General features: G+C 36.5%; 1 protein-coding gene across 2 annotated transcripts in view; it reads left to right on the top strand.

Moving 5' to 3' along the window:
• The first annotated feature begins 14722 nt into the window (after window positions 1-14722).
• Window positions 14723-19907, top strand: part of LOC129718610 (cell division cycle and apoptosis regulator protein 1-like) — a 398517-nt gene continuing 393332 nt past the window's right edge. Inside the window, exons 1-2 of one of the 2 annotated variants that reach the window (XM_055669542.1) lie at window positions 14723-15247; window positions 15564-16102. In XM_055669542.1, the coding sequence (XP_055525517.1) occupies window positions 15133-15247; window positions 15564-16102 (654 nt within the window). In that variant the 5' untranslated portion in view covers window positions 14723-15132. The remainder of the gene's footprint in view (window positions 15248-15563; window positions 16103-19907) is intronic. The other variant, XM_055669541.1, reaches the window with a different exon arrangement.

The raw sequence follows: 19907 nt of genomic DNA, 5'->3' as shown, positions 1-19907 counted from the left end.
AAGCGTGCGAAATTTGTGGACTGGCTTTCGTGCGGGAGCAAACGCCTTTGGAGCATCGGCTGAAACATTCGGATATTCTGACCAATTCGTAAAAGTTGTTCGCATGATTATCTAACTGAGGTTAATTTCTTTTTATCAGATGCCGTCACTGTACTGAAAAGCTTAAATATTGTGTATGTTTCTCGAAGCACGGGCGGACGTACAGCAAGGAGATGCAAACAACACGAGCCGAAGACGGCCACCAACTGAATAATGAACTTAAGAAGGAATCTACCGATAATGTTTAGTGAAATTTGGATTTAACACAAACGATCTTTATCGGTATTTTGCCTAACGCTACTAAGTAAGGTTTTTTTCAATTAATGCACTGTGTTTAAAGATAGAACTACTGTATTGTGTGAATACAATTATTTTTATACCTAACATGTTTCAGAAATTCTTTATGCTAAGCACCCTCCGTGAATTTTCTGCAATCTACTACAAAGAGTTTTGTTATAATACCATTCAGAACTGTTCGAATGATTTTACTTTTTCCATTGAAGGTAGATCATTAACTTCCACACCTACTTGTGTTAATAAATTAGTTTACAAAAAATTGGTCGTTGAAATTAACTTACGTCGAGTAAAACATCAAGCTAACGCATAGGACTCATATTTTGTTTTGAACGAAGGAATGGGTAATGATTATTGCAAAATCATTGACGGCATCCTGCATTTAAAGACGGCGTTTTCATTTTAAGAAATGTGCTTAAGAAATAAAGTAAAAAAGGAAAGTTATTTTTATTTATATGATGCATTTAGTTCAATAAGTGTACCAATTAAAAAATGCAAACAGATGGAAATTAATTTTCCAATACATTGGGACTACGTGCATGTTATCAAAATAAAGTATTTTTACTTAGACTTAAATTGAAGGCGTTTTCTCTGCTATTTCATTAAACATTTCGATGCCTATGTGCAGAGTGCAGACTAGCAAACATTGTAAACAATCGGCGCGAAGTTAATGAATAACTCGCTTTTGAAATAGCAGCTTTTTGCAATGCTAAATTGTTTACGACAATATCGTAAAACGGGAATAAACGTGAAACTCGTGATCTGGAACGACGACGATATCTGGAAACAGACAGAAAAAAAAATCAATTCGAGCGGTTTATCAATGATAAACACTGTTTGAATTTTTACGTTTCAGGCAAGGGATATATAATTACCTTCATTTTAACCAGTAATCAGCTATCGGTTCGCCATCACATTCCGGCGGATCCATATCGTTTTCAAAATGATCTATTTGATTTGACTTTTTCTTTCTGCCACGTTTGGCTGGTACTAGCGTCTTTAGGAATGTTTGATAATAGCTCTTGTTTTTTATATACGGTAATAATGCTTTCAAGTCTGCCAATTTTGCATCCGGTAGAATGATGAGCCCATCTTCAATGTTGTGAAGTTCAATTAAATCAATCCCAATCGGCATTGGATCTGCACAAGAGATGATATTTGTTCGTTTAAATGAAGTTTCTCCCACATCATGTTGGTACAAAACAATTCCAGGACTGCTCGTCGAATAGCGGAAAACCATTATATCAGTTAACTTAATTGGTTCCTCAGCCTCATTCTTCTTCGGTAGAATATATGCAGCAAGGCAATACTCACTGGAAATGTCGGAAAACGGAAACCGTTTTACAATGCCCGAATTTGATGTTGATCCAAAGGGGAAGGTAGTATACATCACATTAGCTCCGGTGTGCACAAATGACGATTCCGGTTGCTTGGCATACTGGTGATCATTGCACCTTTTTTGATTTCTCGACTTCCTTACATCCAATTCGAAACTCCGTTCACTTTTCGGATCACTATCCGGCAGACATCTCTTTTCCATTTGGGTGGCTGCATCTAGTTAACAATAATAAATCTCGCCAAACATGTGAAAAGGGCCCATGTGCCATATGTAAACAAGCCAAATTTTCTCGTTTTTTGATCAATACAAGCGAAATCTGCTCTTACCAATGAGATTTATTGATAAAAGAATTCACTTCTTATCAAAAAATCTTATTTGTACGAGTAGATTAAGCTTGTATTCATTGAAAAACGTGAAATTGTGGCTTGTTTACATATGGCACATGGGCCCTTTTCACATGTTTAGCGAGAAATGTCAATAAATTACTATTAACTTTATTATTTTAAAGATACTGCAAGACAAAACAAACTTCCACAATAATACGTACCTAGAAGCATCTCCACCCCGGAAAACATTTCAGATTTTATTTCCTATTCTAACAACAAAATCCAATAGAAAGTATTAAAAATTTTCAGCAGCACACGAAACAGATGACGAGTAAAATCAAAATGGTGTAAGTGAATGATGTTTTTATTTTTATGATCGCCTCACTTTCGCCGAAATTATGAGAGCATATCAGTGCGTCTTGAACTGTCCTACAGATCAGACGTTTTTTCGGTTGCTTGTGGACTGGTCTTTGACTGCCTATAGCTTCAAAGTTTGTGTTTTGTCAGTGTGTCTTTCAAAGATTACCTGAAAGTTATTTCCCATCAGTCTTTCTCAAGACTACCTACTTTTGAATTTAACATTTGTTTTAACTTTTTTCGTATCACCTGAAATGGCTGGACGAAAAAAGAAACCTCGCATCGCTGCGGGGAGGAAAAGAGAGGCATCTCTTTCTGACACATCGAGTGTCTGTAGTGACAATCCTATTGATATTTTGCCTGAGCAAGAAGCTGGTGAAATGGAAGTTATTAATAATGAAACTATACAAAATATAAAATCTTTAAAAAAGGAGAAAGTTCAACCTATTGTGGTAACTATTTCTTCTGAATTTAATATATTCAAAAAGGAACTTTCAACGTTTGTTTCTGACGTTAAAGTTACCTATCAAATTGGCCGTAGAGGTGAATGCCGCTTATTAGCCGACTCAGTAAAGGGTCGTGATCGTCTTGTTCAGTATTTAACTGACAAGATGTACAAATTTTTTACATATGACACCAAGAACACCAAGCCGTTTAAGGTTGTCTTGAAAGGTCTCACCAACGATCAAACCGTTGATGAGATCAAACTTACTTTAACAGAATTACTTGGCATAGCCCCTACCCAAGTAATTCTAATGAAACAAAAATCACGAGGCGAAAACAGTCAGAGAACTGGAATTTCCCTTGTTAATTATTTAATTCATTTTAACCGCAATGAGGTTAACAACTTAAAATTTTTTGAAAAAGCACATGCTTTGTATAATGTGCGTGTAAAGGTGGAAACTTATAGGAAGTATGGCGGAGGTGAAAAGCATATCACCCAATGCCGTACTTGCCAACGTTATGGCCATGGTTCCAAATTCTGTAACATGGACCAAAAATGTCTTAATTGTGGAGACTCTTCTCACAAAAAGGACACATGTCCTGTGAAAGAGAGTAAAAATTTTCGCTGTGCGAATTGTAACGGCAACCATATGTCAAATTTTTATCAATGCCCAGTCCGTTTAGCAATTGTTAAGGCAAGGCAAGGTAAACAAAATTCAATTTCTCAATTAAAACCAACTTCAAAACAAAATTCTCCAAGCGTACCAGTGACGCATAGTTTACCTACTCCTTTGCATACCCGTTTAACTTATGCACAGGTTACAGGTAGTTCGAACATTATACCGCCTAGTGTTGCTAGTTCGAAAATGACCGTTAATATGGGTAAGCAAAACAGGCTAGAAAATAATTGTACACCTATCACTCCAGCTAATATTGCTGCCGAAAATATTTTTCTAATGTCAACTGCCTGGGGCCTATTACGGCAGGTAAACTTTCTTTTTTGCAACAGGCAATGTTCGATCTTATGAACGCCATGTTGCAGGCAAAATCAAAATTCACAAAAAAAATCAAAAATCAAAATTATTACTGAAACAATTATTTTAAAGGTGATTTACAAAAACTCACCAGAAATCGTTCGAAATTTTTCATAATCGGCGATTTTAACGCTAAACATCGTTCATGGAATAATTCTCAAAGTAATTCCAATGGCAAAATTTTATTCAACGATTGTTCTTCAGGGTACTATTCTATTTTGTCTCCGAATAGTCCTACATGCTTTTCTTCTGTAAGAAACCCTTCAACAATTGATTTGGTGCTTACAGATCAAAGTCATGTATGTAGTGATTTGATCACACATGCTGACTTTGATTCTGATCATCTTCCAATAACTTTTTCTTTATCACATGAATCAGTTTTAAACCCTATGAGCTCTGTTTTTCATTATAACAAGGCTAATTGGGAAAGATACAAAACTCATATTGAGAGAAATTTCAATAATGAGCTTGATTTGCAAAACGAAGTGAATATTGATTCCGCTTTGGACGCATTAAAATGTGCAATTGTTGATGCCAGGAACTATTCTGTTCCAAAGGCTCAAGTGAAATTTGATTCACCAATAATTGACGAAAATCTTCAACTTCTAATTCGTTTGAAAAATGTCCGCAGACGTCAATATCAACGTTCTCGTGACCCTGTTTTTAAAACTATTTATAAAGATTTACAGAAAGAGATTAAACATAGATTTACTCTTCTGAGAAATCAAAATTTTGAGACTAAAGTTGAAAAATTGAAACCATATTCAAAACCATTTTGGAAGCTGTCGAAGATTCTTAAGAAACCTTCAAAGCCTATTCCAGTTTTAATAGATGGTGAACGTTTTCTTGTATCCAATGAACAAAAGGCTCAAAGACTTGCTCAGCAGTTTGAGAGTGTTCATAACTCAAATTTGAATTTTGTGAGTCCAATTGAAAATGAAGTCACACGTCAATTTGATTTAATTTCTTCCCAGAATTTTTTACCTGCAGAAATAATTGAAACTAACTTGAATGAGATTAAATCAATTATTAAAAATTTCAAAAATATGAAAGCACCTGGTGACGATGGAATCTTTAATATACTAATCAAACATCTCCCTGAGAGCACAATGGAATTTTTAGTAAAAATTTTCAATTGCTGCTTCAAAATTGCATATTTTCCCAAATTATGGAAAAATGCAAAAATTACTCCCATTTTAAAACCGGATAAGAACCCAGCTGAAGTTTCAAGTTATCGACCAATCAGTTTGCTTTCTTCAATAACTAAACTGTTTGAGAGAATTATTCTTAACAGAATGATGTCACACATCAACGAAAATTCAATTTTTGCAAATGAACAGTTTGGATTTCGCCATGGGCATTCCACAACTCATCAATTGCTCAGAGTTACTAATATGATACGAGCTAACAAATCTGAAGGTTATTCCACTGGAGCTGCTCTTTTAGACATAGAAAAAGCATTCGACAGTGTTTGGCATAAAGGTTTGATTGCGAAATTGCAAACTTTTAATTTTCCAATTTTCCTAATCAAAATTTTAAAAAATTATCTTACTGATCGAACTCTGCAGGTTGTCTATCAGAATTCAAAATCTGATAGATTTCCTGTCAGAGCAGGTGTACCTCAAGGTTCAGTCTTGGGTCCAGTCCCGTACAACATATTCACTTCAGATCTTCCTGATTTGCCTCCAGGATGCACAAAGTCATTGTTCTGCGATGACACAAGCATTTCCGTAAAAGGAAAAAGTCTTCGTGTCATATGCAGTCGATTGCAGAAAAGTTTAGATATTTTTTCTTCCTACTTGCAAAAGTGGAAAATCTCTCCCAATGCTTCTAAAACTCAAATGATATTTTTTCCGCATAAGCTTAGGGCTTCTTTCCTCAAGCCAAACAATAATCACGTTGTCAAGATGAATGGGGTTATTTTAAGTTGGTCCGACAAGGTTAAGTACTTGGGACTAATTTATGATAAAAAACTTATTTTCAAAGAGCACATTGAGAGTATACAAGCCAAGTGCATCAAATATACGAGATGTTTATATCCTCTCATTAACAGGAATTCTAAACTTTGTTTAAAGAACAAACTTTTGATTTACAAACAAATTTTTAGACCAGCAATGCTTTATGCTGTACCGATCTGGTCAAGTTGCTGTTCAACAAGGAAGAAAACGCTTCAAAGGATTCAGAATAAAATTCTGAAAATGATTTTGAAGCGTCCTCCTTGGTTTGGTACACTCGAGTTACATAGACTTACTGGTGTTGAACCATTAGAAGCTATGTCAAATAAAATTATTAACAATTTTCGACAAAAATCGTTGCAATCCTCAATTGCTACGATAAGCTCTCTTTATAGCCAATAAGTTAGCAATTAAGTTAGTTGTAAGTTTACTTCCCCTTTTCTGACAAGTAGGTTTAAATCCCTACGAATGATAAGTCCTAATTGCGAAAGCAAACAAATCCTAACAATTAAAATTACAAATTTCTAACAGTGTTGAGAAGTCACCATTTGTGATTGGACACACATACTCATTATTTACTAATATTTATCATAAATACTTAAGCTACTAACAAATCCCCCCTTAAAAAAAAAAATAAAAAAATAAAAAAAATAAAAAAATCGACAGAAATTACATTTAATTTTTTTTAATGAGAGCTTATCTGACATGACAGATCATTTTAGCAATGGGCGATATTGTATCGGTATCGGAAATATCTATATGTAATAAGGGGGATAAACCAACTTTTGTAAATGTATTAAGACAAGAAGTTCTTGACCTTACACTATGTAGTCTGGTGATATCCGGCAGAATAAAAAATTTGCACGTATCAGATGAAGAATCTTTATCTGACCACAAGCAAATCTTATTTGATTATGAAGCAAATCAAGAACGCACTGAGTTCATAAGGGACCCCAGAAAAACAAACTGGGAGCTTTATAATTCAAAGCTAATGGCAGCTTTGAACAGCTTCGGAGGATGTTCCAAATCATACAGAGAGTTGGAAGAAAATTCCAAATATCTCTCAAATTTGATCCAACAGTCTTACCTTGATTGCTGCCCTGCAAAGATACGCTCTACAAACAGAGAAGTACCTTGGTGGAATCAATCTCTACAAAAACTTCGGAAAAAAAACTCGGAAACTCTTCAACCGGGCTAAACGAACCCAACAGTGGGACGAATACAAGCAATCCCTCACCGCCTATAATAAAGAAATAAGAAGATCTAAAAGGATTCACTGGAGGCATACATGTGAAAACATTGAAAATACTCCAACAGCCGCCAGGCTGCAAAAAATCCTTGCGAAAGATCACTCAAATGAGTTGGGTACTCTAAGAAAAGAAGATGGTTCTTGTACTAGCTCTGCTAGAGAAATATTAGAGTTAATGATGAAAACACACTTTCCTCGGTCGATCATTAACTCAAGTGAAGACCAAAGTACATCTGTATCAAGTACTGGAAATCTTATAACCAGGACAGAAATTCACGAAACAGTGAATACGATGACTGGGCTAGTAAGAACTAGGGATGATGCAATTACTTTGGCCAACCAATTTTTTACCGAAAGTAGAGTTGAATGGGCAATAGACTCCTTTGAACCCTTCAAGTCACCTGGTAGAGACGGAATCTATCCGGTACTACTACAGAAAGGTAAAACAGTTCTGATGCCCATTCTTACACAACTCTTTCAAACCAGCTTAATTCTAGGCTATATTCCGGAAGCGTGGCGACAAGTACGGGTTATTTTTATCCCTAAGGCCAACAAAAGGAACAAATCTCTGCCAAAATCCTTTAGGCCAATTAGCTTATCGTCAGTCGTTCTCAAAACAATGGAAAAAATAATCGGTGAGCACATCAAATCATCATATCTTTCTAAAACTCCTCTTAGCAAATATCAATTTGCTTACCAGGAGGGGAAATCGTCGGTAACTGCACTCCATACTATAGTTACAAAACTAGGAAAATCTTTTGCTGCAAAAGAAATTTCCCTTACGGCGTTCCTTGATATTGAAGGGGCATTTGATAACTCGTCTCATGACTCAATGGCTGCTGCAATGGAGAAACGTGGTTTTGACAATTGCATTATTCATTGGATAAGCGAGATGTTATCAAAAAGAGAAATAGCAGCAAGCCTTGGTAGCTCTAATATAAGTGTAACAGCTATAAAAGGGTGCCCACAAGGAGGGGTGATATCTCCTCTGCTGTGGTCATTAATAGTTGATGATCTTCTAAAAAAATTGATGGAAGAAGGCTTCGAAGTAGTTGGATTTGCTGATGATATTGTCATTATTGTTCGTGGCAAGTATGATGATATCATCACAGACCGAATGCAAACTGCCTCAAACATTATTTCCTCGTGGTGCGATAGGGAAGGCTTAAATGTAAATCCTTCAAAAACCACTATCGTCCCATTTACACGTAGAAAAAAGACTAGGCTTAATGATATTATGCTGAAAGGTGAGCTTCTTAAACTCTCAGATAACGTCGAATACCTTGGAGTAACTCTTGACAAAAAACTTAACTGGAATACACATCTAGAGCAGGCAATAAAAAAAGCTACAAATACTCTATGGATATGTAATAAAACTTTTGGTAAACAATGGGGACTCAAACCGAAAATGATCCATTGGATATATTCGGCTATAGTGAGACCCAGAATTACCTATGCTTCACTAGTCTGGTGGACAAAAACAAGGGAGAAAGGTGCTCAAGATAAGTTGGAAAAACTTCAACGGCTAGCCACTCTCTCAATAACGGGTGCAATGAGAAGCACACCCACCAAGGCATTGGAAGCTCTACTGTTTATGCTTCCACTGCATCAATTCATACAATTAGAAGCCGAAAAGAGTGCCTTACGGATCAAAAGATCATTAAGGCTCTTTGAGGGTGATTTAACGGGTCATCTAGGTATTCTAAAAACTATTCGTATCAATCCCCTAGTGATAAACAATGAAGACCGGATGGAGAAAAGATACAATTTTGAAAGACGATTTCGAATGTTTGAATCTGAGCGTGATGTTTGGGAACGCGGTGGTCCTGATCTCCGCCCAGGATCAATCATTTTCTACACAGATGGTTCAAAAATGAACAATCGAGTGGGAGCAGGAGTAACTGGCCCAGGAATAGACCTGTCAGTTCCAATGGGCCAATGGCCAACTGTCTTCCAAGCTGAAGTCCAAGCAATACTAGAATGTTCTGAAATATGCCTACGCAGGAAATACAGACACTCAAACATTTGCATGATGTCCGACAGTCAAGCAGCGTTGAAGGCTTTGAAGTCTGCGACATGCACATCAAAACTAGTTTGGGAGTGTGTTCAATCACTCCAAACACTGGGTTGTAATAATCAAGTAGACTTATACTGGGTTCCTGGTCACTGTGGAATAGATGGGAACGAAAGAGCCGATGAATTGGCAAGACTTGGATAGTCTCATCAGTTCATAGGACCAGAACCCTTCTGTGGTCTATCCGCTTGTTCCCTTAGAATGGAACTAAAAGCATGGGAAACTCTGAAAGTGGAATCCAACTGGACAAACACCTTCATCGGTAGGCAGTCGAAACGGTTCATCACTCCGAACGTTTCTATGACTCGTAAAATACTGGATCTTTCAAAAAAAGATCTAAGCACGTATACTGGTTTAATAACAGGGCATTGTCCGAGCCGTTATCATTTGAAGGTTATGGAAAAACTTCAAGATGATACATGTCGAGTATGTGGCATGGAAAAAGAAGACTCGGAACATCTGTTATGCCGATGTCCGGCAATTTTTATCAAAAGATATAAGTTCTTCGAGAGAGGTCTTCTGGAACCCTCTGAAATCTGGAGAACAAATCCCAGTACGGTTGTGCGCTTCATACGAAGTATAATACCGGACTGGACTAATGCTATTGGCCAGACTATAACGACCACTTCCAATAGTGATACGTTATCCTGACTAAGCAAAATTAAAAAGGGGGAATATGTCACAAAATATCAAAAAATTGGTCGCGGTGACGAAAAAAAAAAATCGGAAATATTGATACTTTTGAGACGAACAAGTGTCCGATACTCGACCGTATCGATACTGAAAACCGCGATATTTGTATCGATATACTTTTATGCATACGGACCAGCTAGCTGACATCGCGCCCTGTTACAAGGGCTAACATCTCAATGTGTACACGAGATCACCGCCACTTTTGATACGCTATGTTATGCTGTCTGTCAGCGTCAGTGGAGCCCACACATCGTAGAACCGCTGCGATGTTGGCTGCGATAAAGCAAAGCAAATCGGATGGAGATGCCAGCTAGTTGATACGAGCTGGAACCACTGAAAAGCTGCCACTGTCAGTATAAGTATCGCACAAGTCTATTTGCACTAGCAAAACTTAAGCCTGTATTACACTCTTTGACCAAGCGTCAAATATTTGGCACTTTTTGACAGATAAAAATTTGGTCGAAGATAATTATTTGTCACTCTCCAATTTTAACATGAGGCAAACACGGGCAAACAACAACCATGATGTCAAATAAATTTGACCATTATGTCAGAAGGTCAAAAATTTGACCATTAGACAAAGAGTGTACTACAGGCTTTAGATGGAGAAATAGATAGAGAGAATGTTGTGAGCCAAACGAACTGTCAAAATCTGAGCCAAATGCAGCATAGGGCCAAATTCGAAATTTGTTTTACTTAAGCCACACATTTAAAGCCAAAAAGGAGTGCTCAATAATAACGTGTTCTCAAATACTTTCAAAAATAGGCATAGCTCTACGTTGCATTATTAAGCCACAAAACTTATATTGTTTCTCTGACAATTGATTAAAATATTGTTTGTTTACATTTATACTCAGCTTCATTTGTTTTTATTTCAATTAATTCTACTTTCTGCGTTAAAATGCATCCACAAACCCCTCAAACGAAATTCAACGTTATCAGAAATGATGTTTGGCTTCGATTTAGTTGGGCTATAACCCAACGAGCGGGAGCCCAACTAAAACGTAGCCCAACTAAACATAGCCCAACGAGCGAAATTTGACTGTATTTTAAAAACAAATATAAGTTTTCTGGTTACACTGTTCAGATCGAATATTTGCAAGCGGAAACTAACTCATGCTTTCCGTCAACACAAGTTAGAGTACAAGTGAAAAAAAAATTGCAATATTTATTAGTTAGAAAAATTCAGCGGTAGACTTCACTCTTTTATTTTCGCTGACATATCTAACTTTTTTATGTCATCAACTTCCTCATCAATTAATATGGAAGTGTGTCAATAATTTATACAAATAAGACGGGAGCTTCACAGCCCATTGGGCCAGTGAATACAAATCTTGAAGATATAAGTTGTTTAATTCATTTGTTTGCCAAAGCTCAGAATTTCTACATTACCTGTATGTATTTGAAGAGAATGTGGATAGATACCAGAAAAACAACAAAAAGTCGGCACATCAAATTTTCATTGCTGGAAACCACCAAAATTTTGCTGATTTTTTGTGTGCTGTGCTTCCAGCAAAATGAAATTTGCTAATTATTCAGTAATGCTCAATTGCATAAAAGTGACAGGTCGTTTGCTGCATGTTCGGTAAAACAAAATACAACTTGCTGGTTGTCAGCTATGACAATTTGCTGTTCATTCAGCAAAGCATAAATCAATTTGCTGGTTAACCAGTTAATTCAAGGGAACCATGCTTTCGTCAGGCACCAGATTCCATCCGCCCATCGGATCATAGGCAAATTACTGTTGAACTAGAGATGTATGATTATCATTTCAACTTTGAAGTTCATCTAGCCCAACAAGGACTTAGCTATGGTCCCATATTCGCTATCAGGAGCTTAGCGACGATCCCGTTCCAGCTGCACAGCGATTTGGCGCGTTTTACTAATGACAGCTTGACGTAAATTTTTTGACATATCAATTCTTTTGCTGGATTCCAGCAACCATTCATTTACTGTTTTCTGTTCAGCAAATAGTTTTGCTGTATTTTCGCGAATCACTGAATCGAATACTGGTTTTCAGTAAATTCAGGGTGGCCTCTCAATATCAATTTTCAATTTCCCGGTTTTCCCGATGATATTTAGTGAAATTTCCCGGTGTTTTAGTTTTAAAACATATGAGAAAAAAATCAATTTTCACATGCTTATTTGTGCCTTGCAAAAATAGTGTTACAAAACTATGAAAAACATTCCTCCTTCATCGTGTTTAGCTGTTTGTCGACTTTAGTAAGTACCTTCATGGTGATCTGCTGCACAATCGCCCTCTTTATCTCCAAATCGTTGACAATCTTTGCCTTCTCGCGCTTTTTTGCTTCCTTCTGCATCTTTCTCTGTCAACCTTCTCTCGAGCTTGCAGTGCTTCTGTATCAGGATGCCAATGAAATGCGTGGCATAAATTCAAGAGTTGGGGCATAGAGTTTTTGTCTTCTAGAAAAATGTCCTTAGGGATCATTCAAATAATACATAACGCTCTAGGGGGTGGGGGGTATTCAGCGGAGCGTTATATTGCATGTGGCAAACATGTAAAATTGCGTTACATGGGGGTGGGTGGGTATTGAAAATTGCCAAATTCCGCGTTATGTAATATTTGAATGATTCCTTAGGCAAAACTTCAAATTCAAAAAATGATCTCAGCTATAGTATCGATACTTCTGGTATCGATACTTTTTGACCGATATTTTGAGTATCTCGATACTTTTGGTTCTTCGGGTATCGATACTGAAGTATCGATACTCTCCGTCGTATCGCCCAATGCTAGATCATTTCACATACACTCAAAATAATTTTCACGTCATAATTACCGGAAAAGTTATGTGAATATTTTCCACTGTCATTTTCACGTAGATTTTACGTGATTGTCATTTGAGTTCATCATGATCTGGTGAAATGATTTATCCTATGAATCTTATACAGCAGACATATGCATTTTATATGACTTTCACGTAGAATTCAACTACCAGTAAAATGGAAAGCATTCGATTATCTGCTAGCTACTGCGTTTGATACAACGTAAAATTTCCAAATTTTGAGACGGCAAATAGTTTTTAGAAATCATAGAAATATGTTGCTTGATAAATCGCACGGCCATGCAAAATCGCCGATTCGTAAATGAATCAAACGACATAAAAACGGTCAAATATTACGACATTTGCCGGCGATAACTATTGTAAGCTGCAACTGTTTATGTATAGGAAACTCCTCGACCTTTGAACTAAATCTGTTTGAAACCCGTAAGCTCAAGGCTCGATGTCAAATTCGTACGGTTTTTCGAAAGCTCACTTATTGGCAAGCCGTCGAGAAATTCTATTTTATTGTCAGAGACTGAGTTAGACAACAGCTTCGCCATTTTGATTTCTGTGTATTTTCACATAGAGAGTTCACGCGATACTTCTTCTATGACATTCTGTTTGACGTTGCCAAGCTCACGTAGATACTACGTGATAAAACATAGTATACATGTGCTTTTCACGTAGATGTTATGTTTGTCACATAAATCATGCAAAATGACAGAAAATGAATAAGTACAGGAAATTTCTCGAAACAATAATGTGAAAAATATTTTGAGTGTATTCGTCGATACGCTAACAAAAGGGTGTAAGATGAAAATTGCAGGTAGGGTTGTTCGGTCGTTTTGCCAAAATTATTTAAAAGTGTCGAAAAGTTCATTTTTGCCCGAATCATCAAGTTAGTGCCGAAATTACATCGTAGCTAATATTATAACATGAAAACCCCGTTTATTTACATTTTGCGAATTACGCCGATTTGAAAAATTACGCGAGATATGTGTTTATCAAAAATTCAAAAAATTAACTCATCTATTGTATCGATACTTCTAATATCGATACTTTCTAACCGACATTGTGGGTGTTTCGAATCTTCTGGTTCTCTGGGTATCGATACTGAAGTATCGATACTTTCCGTCGTATCGTTAAATGCTAGCTTCAACCTAGAGATCCTCAGAGGGAGAGATAAGCGATGAAAAAAAAGCGCTGATTTGGCAACTATGTTTCACATATCAGAGGTGCCAGATCTCTTCTCAAAGCGCAATGTTCACTAACTTTTTTATTCGGCTCGTATAACTGATGGTGACGGTGGAAGTCCTGGGGAATAATAAAGTGCATCACAAAAACCATGAAGGTGTTAAATTTTATGTTTATGTTTAATTTTATATACTTTCATCATTATTCTGTAGACTATACAAAGGGTTTGTGAACCACCAGTTAAAAATCACTGTGATGAAGCAACTTTGGAGCATTCTCAATTCATTGTTTAACAATAGAACATGAAAAACGTGTAAAAATAAATATATTCTTTATTGAATTTTATTGCAATACCTTTCAATGTGTTACCTTTCTTGTTCGTTTGGCCCACAACACTCTCTTCGCATATCTCTCCCTCTGAGTATTGCTACTTCAACCCACCACCGCACGTGCTAAGCTTGTAAACAATTATCTGGCATCTCTTTCTTACTAGCGTCTTAAATGGCAATGACGTTTTATTATTCCTCGGCAGTTTTGCCCGCACACAGTAATAAAGAAATTCGCTATAGACTATCGCACCGAATCTCTGTACCCTCACTTTTCTGACAGTTAGTGGTAACTTTGTTTACGTTTTTTGATTTTTGTTTGTTTCTAATGGATCAATCGCGCGTGTAGTGGAAATGCTGCTCAATTTTTAATTGTTTTTTAGTGTACTGGCACCTCAAGCACAACATTCAACCGTCATTTTGATCACACTTGAAATGATCTGCTGTAATTAAGAACAAAACTGCATCACCCGAAGGTAAACAAAGTTACCAGTAGCTGTCAAACTTAGGTGCGTGACGTCACCGTGCGATGGTCTATCAATGATTGGGATAAACTCCGTTTGTTTGGCAACACGGCAATCTGAACCCCTTTTGAATATTGTCACACGCGTGCTGTCAAAATCAGCCAATCACGTTTGGAGCAAAAAACCTGGAGCAAACCGAGGTTTCATCTTGGCCACTCTTCTCTAGGTTAAGGCTCTTAGGGTTAAGACTATTCGGGTTATTCCTATAGTTTAGCTTAAGAAGCTCCGAAATTTATATTGAAATCGTGTGTTTACTCTTTTGATTTATTCTGTGTGAATGAAGTAGAAACGTATACTGAAACTTTGGGCCAGTGACCATATATTTTTTTGTTTGTTTAGTTGAGACCTCTTGATCCATTAAGTGTCGAAATTATAAATAAAAATTTGACAATTACGACTGTGAATGTCTGCTGGGTGAAATGAAAAGGTTCTGAAAGCTTCGAAACGACAAATAAAACTATAATCTCACAAATATATGCACACAAATAATTTGAATTCAAGATGGCTTTTAATCAAAAAAATCCACCATGGCAGCGTAATACGGGACAAAACGTTACCGGAATGCAAGCACTAGTGAGCTTTCCGCAAGCCCAGCCAGTTTTCAACCAGAACATTGGTAAGTTGTGGTGATTATTATTATATATATATATATATATATATATATATATATATATATATATATATATATATATATATATATATATATATATATATATATATATATATATATATATATATATATATATATATATATATATATATATATATATATATATATATATATATATATATATATATATATATATATATATATATATATATATATATATATATATATATATATATATATATATATATATATATATATATATATATATATATATATATATATATATATTTGCGTTTTTCATTTACTAATCGTACAAATTTAGGGCTCCAGCAGCAACAAAACCTGTCGTTGATACCTCAAATAGGTTTACAACAGCAACAAATGTATTCTCAAACGGTTCAATATCCAGCATCACGAACAATGAACTCTATGGCTTTTCAAACGCAAACTCAGCCATCTCAGGTCAGTCAGAATTCTTCAAAATTTAATCCAAGCCAGCGAGTTTTTAGTGGCACTGGTCATGTCACCAAAGTTCAGAACGATTTTGGATTCATCGATGAAGAAGTTTTCTTTCACAAAAATGTTTGCAAAGGATCGTTTCCTAAAAGCGGCGATCGTGTATTGGTCGAAGCGGCATATAATCAAAATATGCCCTTCAAATGGAATGCTACAAGAGTTCAAATTCTCCAGTCAACATCAAGCTCGATTGGAAATACATCCCGACATCATTCGAGTTATATTTCAAATCAAACCTCCAATGCAGATCGCTCTGGACGGACTCGATATTCGCCGTCACGTAAATCACCTGATCGACAAGGTCATCGGTCATTAAACCATGAAGTGCGTCAGCGCGATATTGATGTAAGTACTTTTCAATTTACCAGATTCATTTTTCAAATTGATTTAATTTGAGAAGGGGAAAAGCCAAGGTGGAAATATTCCTACCATTTGTGTCATATTTCCATCTCAGGCGTAACTCCCCTATAAAAAGTTCATTACAATTATTGCCTTAGCTTATATTTCAATTTATGTTTACACCTCAATATTTACATGAAAATATTCCCATTTCTATGCATTTACAATATGCTACAGTAGACCTCCAACCGTCACGGATGACAGATATTGGAGTATTGGGATTATTGGGGAGGGGGGGAGGGGTTCACATAAGTTTCGAAAGAATCTAATTTATATAATTCTAGAAATATACTTCTTAACATATTTGCGTGTTCTACTTCTTGACGTTAAGTGATTGGAAGGGCAGTTTCGATAATAACTATCATAGACCACAGTTTAGCAAAATGTCGTGGGGGTTATGAAGTTTAAAACAAATAGAACTATCAAGAAAACGGAAAAAGAGACTCCAACTTTCTAGAATTATTGAGAGGGCAAAATGATATGTTGCCCCTCGGGAAAATATTGGGGGTACACAGAGTGCCTTGCCTCCCGAAGCTGACGCCTATATGATACAAGGTATGTTTTTGATAATGAAATTAGCAAAAAAAATGCCATGGGGGGGGGGGGGGTTGTTATAAAGCTACGTAATTAACTAGAGGGTTATCATTTATGAATGTTCCTTTACGGTATGTGGGCATTTAGGAAAGTCTCTGCGATAAAACTGAATCTTGACGTGGTGCATTACTATAGATAGATCACTTAACGAACGGCGGTCACATTTACTTCTGAGAGTGGGCTCAAAAATCTATGCATAAAGTAATGTATACGCAGCAGAAGTAAAACGCGTCTGGTTACATCGATAATCGTATTAGTATTAGTATTATCACGCGTTTAGAACGGAGACGGGGGTCTCGTTTGTTGTGACATTTTGTGACTTTTGGAAGAGGGAGGGGGGTTGGCTTGAATGTGACATCACAATTTCAACTCAAAAAAAAAATAAAATCACATACCTAACTACAGAGTTTAACTCAAAACTATTTATTATATTTGCATCATTCATTCATAGTTCTACAGGCTGACAAAAAAGTCCGGTCACACAGGAAAATCTCAATACTTCAAAGAATAAGAAGAAAATCTGAATCTGGCTTTCATAGCTTTATTCAGTAACTCATAAAGATACTTCACAGACGAGATCTCGGAATTACACCACCTTTCTCTGATCGAACCAGCTTCAGACGTTTCGGAAAGTCGTCGCAAGCGGCGCGCACGTGCTCCATCATCTCGTCCCAGATTTTCGTGATAATTCGCTTGAATTGCTCCAAATTTGTTATTTTATAGTCGTTCAGCTTCGACATCATGTATCCCCACACGAAATAATCCAGTGGATTCAGATCACTAAAGTCACTATTTTACGACAAAATGGTCACTAAAGTCACTTTTTTAGCTTTAAATGTATAAATTAACTATTGTTGTATTGCAACATACTGTAGAAAGCTTGCTTCTCATTTACAGAATGTTTGGACAGTTCGGTTTGTAAGGCATTTTTGTTAACTTTTCCATCATAATAGTTTCATGCCAGGCAATGTTTTCAAATTTCTCATCGAAGTGAATAGTGCAGAATAGCAACGAACGAATTGTCTAAGAGCTGCAAAGGAATGTAAAGGTTTATTCTACAAGCTACTCGCGCTCTAATCAGTGTTGTGCGTGAAATTACGTTTGTAGTTTGATTTGCTTGTCACAAACCAACTGTTCCTCCTGGTTGAAGTGGATTCAAAAATTTCAAGCTTATATTGTGCATAGTCGTGTTTAGATCTCAATTCATAGGGTTTTGCTTTTAATCATCCGAACGTACCGGTGTTTACCAGATACCATTTCGAAATTCCATAATGATAACCCGTTCTACGCATACTTGTCCCATGCTCCAGATCAGGCAAACTAGTGTTTAGTGGGACGAATTTGATTGGAAAATGTCAAGTGGGTTAAATATGCGTGGAAAATCATTGATAGGACAAACAGGCTTAGTATTGTTTTTGCAGAATTTCGGAACTAACAATGCTATTTTTAATATATTTTGAAAAACCCCTCCCTTAGTTAGCTTAACCCTCTAGTGCCCAAGTTAATTTTCAGACGGACTTCGAAAAAATCACTATGAATCTTCATAAACATTTTTTAAGTATTGATTGAAGCTTTTTAGAGCTTCAACTGAAGACCGTCTAGAGGCGGCACTGGGTACTAGAGGGTTAACCAACTCCAAACACTTTTCGATGCTATCACAGGTGGCACGGGTTCCCAGACTTTCTGGATAACCATTTTAACCGCTTTACAAGTTGGAGATTTTGTAAAAAAAAGTTTATTGAGTTTAGATTAGGTGAACTTAACGGTTATTCATTTCTATTCAAAAAGTCCCTCGAATTGTTCCAACCTTGAGTCAAGTTCGCAGTATGCGCTGATGCACCGTCTTGCTGGAACATTTAGTAACTAGCTCTGAAGAATTTTTGAAGACACGGGGCAACGTTATTTTCCAAAACTACCGTTTTATTATAAACAGCATTAAATTCGGCGTCTTTTTTAACGAAAATCAGTGGAAGTTTACTCGCTTGCGAATTGCTCCCGAGACCATCACTAAAGCTGTACTCTGCAATCGAGGAACACTCCTTTAAAACTCTGAAATGTTGTCTCTTGCTGCTGCCCACATTCGATTGTTTTGTGTAATCAATACACTCCAGGACAAATAGTTTCTCATCAGAAACAATGAACTCGCGAACAGCGAGTTGTGCAAGTATCATTTTCTTTCTATCGAGCCTCTTTTTCTAAAAGAATCGGCCAAAATATTGTGGACCGATTCAATAGATATACTCAGATGTGTGGGAATTACAAACTGAACGTTATCATGTCGCCGGACACGCTTCCTTATAACATTCACAATTTTACGACTTGCGGCATCCTTGCAGATCGTTGCCGACAGAATTTTCAACAATCCCCCAAAGAGAATGTCCTCTGTATTTTTCGATGGTTTAATGAACGAAATCTCGCCTAGCTTCACACGATTTGAGATGTTTTAATATTGTGCAAGGGCAGTCACTGACCAAAAATCGTTTTACTACGACTTTCCGGATCTGTTACATCGCACATCAAGAACTAAATACAACTGACAGACCACCAACACACCAATGCGTATTCGAGAGTGCATACATTCGTTCACGTACTTTCATTAACACTTAGGGGAACTGCTCCAATCCATGCTCAATCCATGGATTGGATTCTTCTTAGTTCACTTTAGATTTCTCATTAAATAGAATCCTCAAAAACTCACTTAAAAGCTCTAAATTTGATATAATAGTCAGGCGTCTGCACTCGAAAACTCATTTATTTCAATCACCTACCTCAGAAAACAAAATACGCGCATTGTTCTGTACGGCTACAACGGGGCTCGTTCAGCAGCCAACCAAAGCTTTTCTCATCACTAGCGGACCATTTTTTATTTTAATCTCTAAACAAAATCACTCACTACACTAAGAATACTTTAATCTTTGAAACGTTCACCTCAAATTTCCAAAAACCAGCTTGAATTAGCAGAAATATATGAGATGAATTTCTACAATTCCTAAATTTCAACTGAATGTATTTTCATCTGTTTTCTCTGCCTTGAAGAAAATCAAAAGTTGCCAAATCGGTTTCTGTTAATACGAACAAGTCATACTGAAAATGTTGAATTATTCCGACATAATTGACATAAATGGACAGCACTGCAGTGGTTACCTAGGTTACCATA

The sequence above is a fragment of the Wyeomyia smithii genome, chromosome 1 (assembly GCF_029784165.1).
Source record: "Wyeomyia smithii strain HCP4-BCI-WySm-NY-G18 chromosome 1, ASM2978416v1, whole genome shotgun sequence".
NCBI lineage: Eukaryota > Metazoa > Arthropoda > Insecta > Diptera > Culicidae > Wyeomyia > Wyeomyia smithii.
This window is presented reverse-complemented; position numbering and strand designations above follow the sequence as displayed.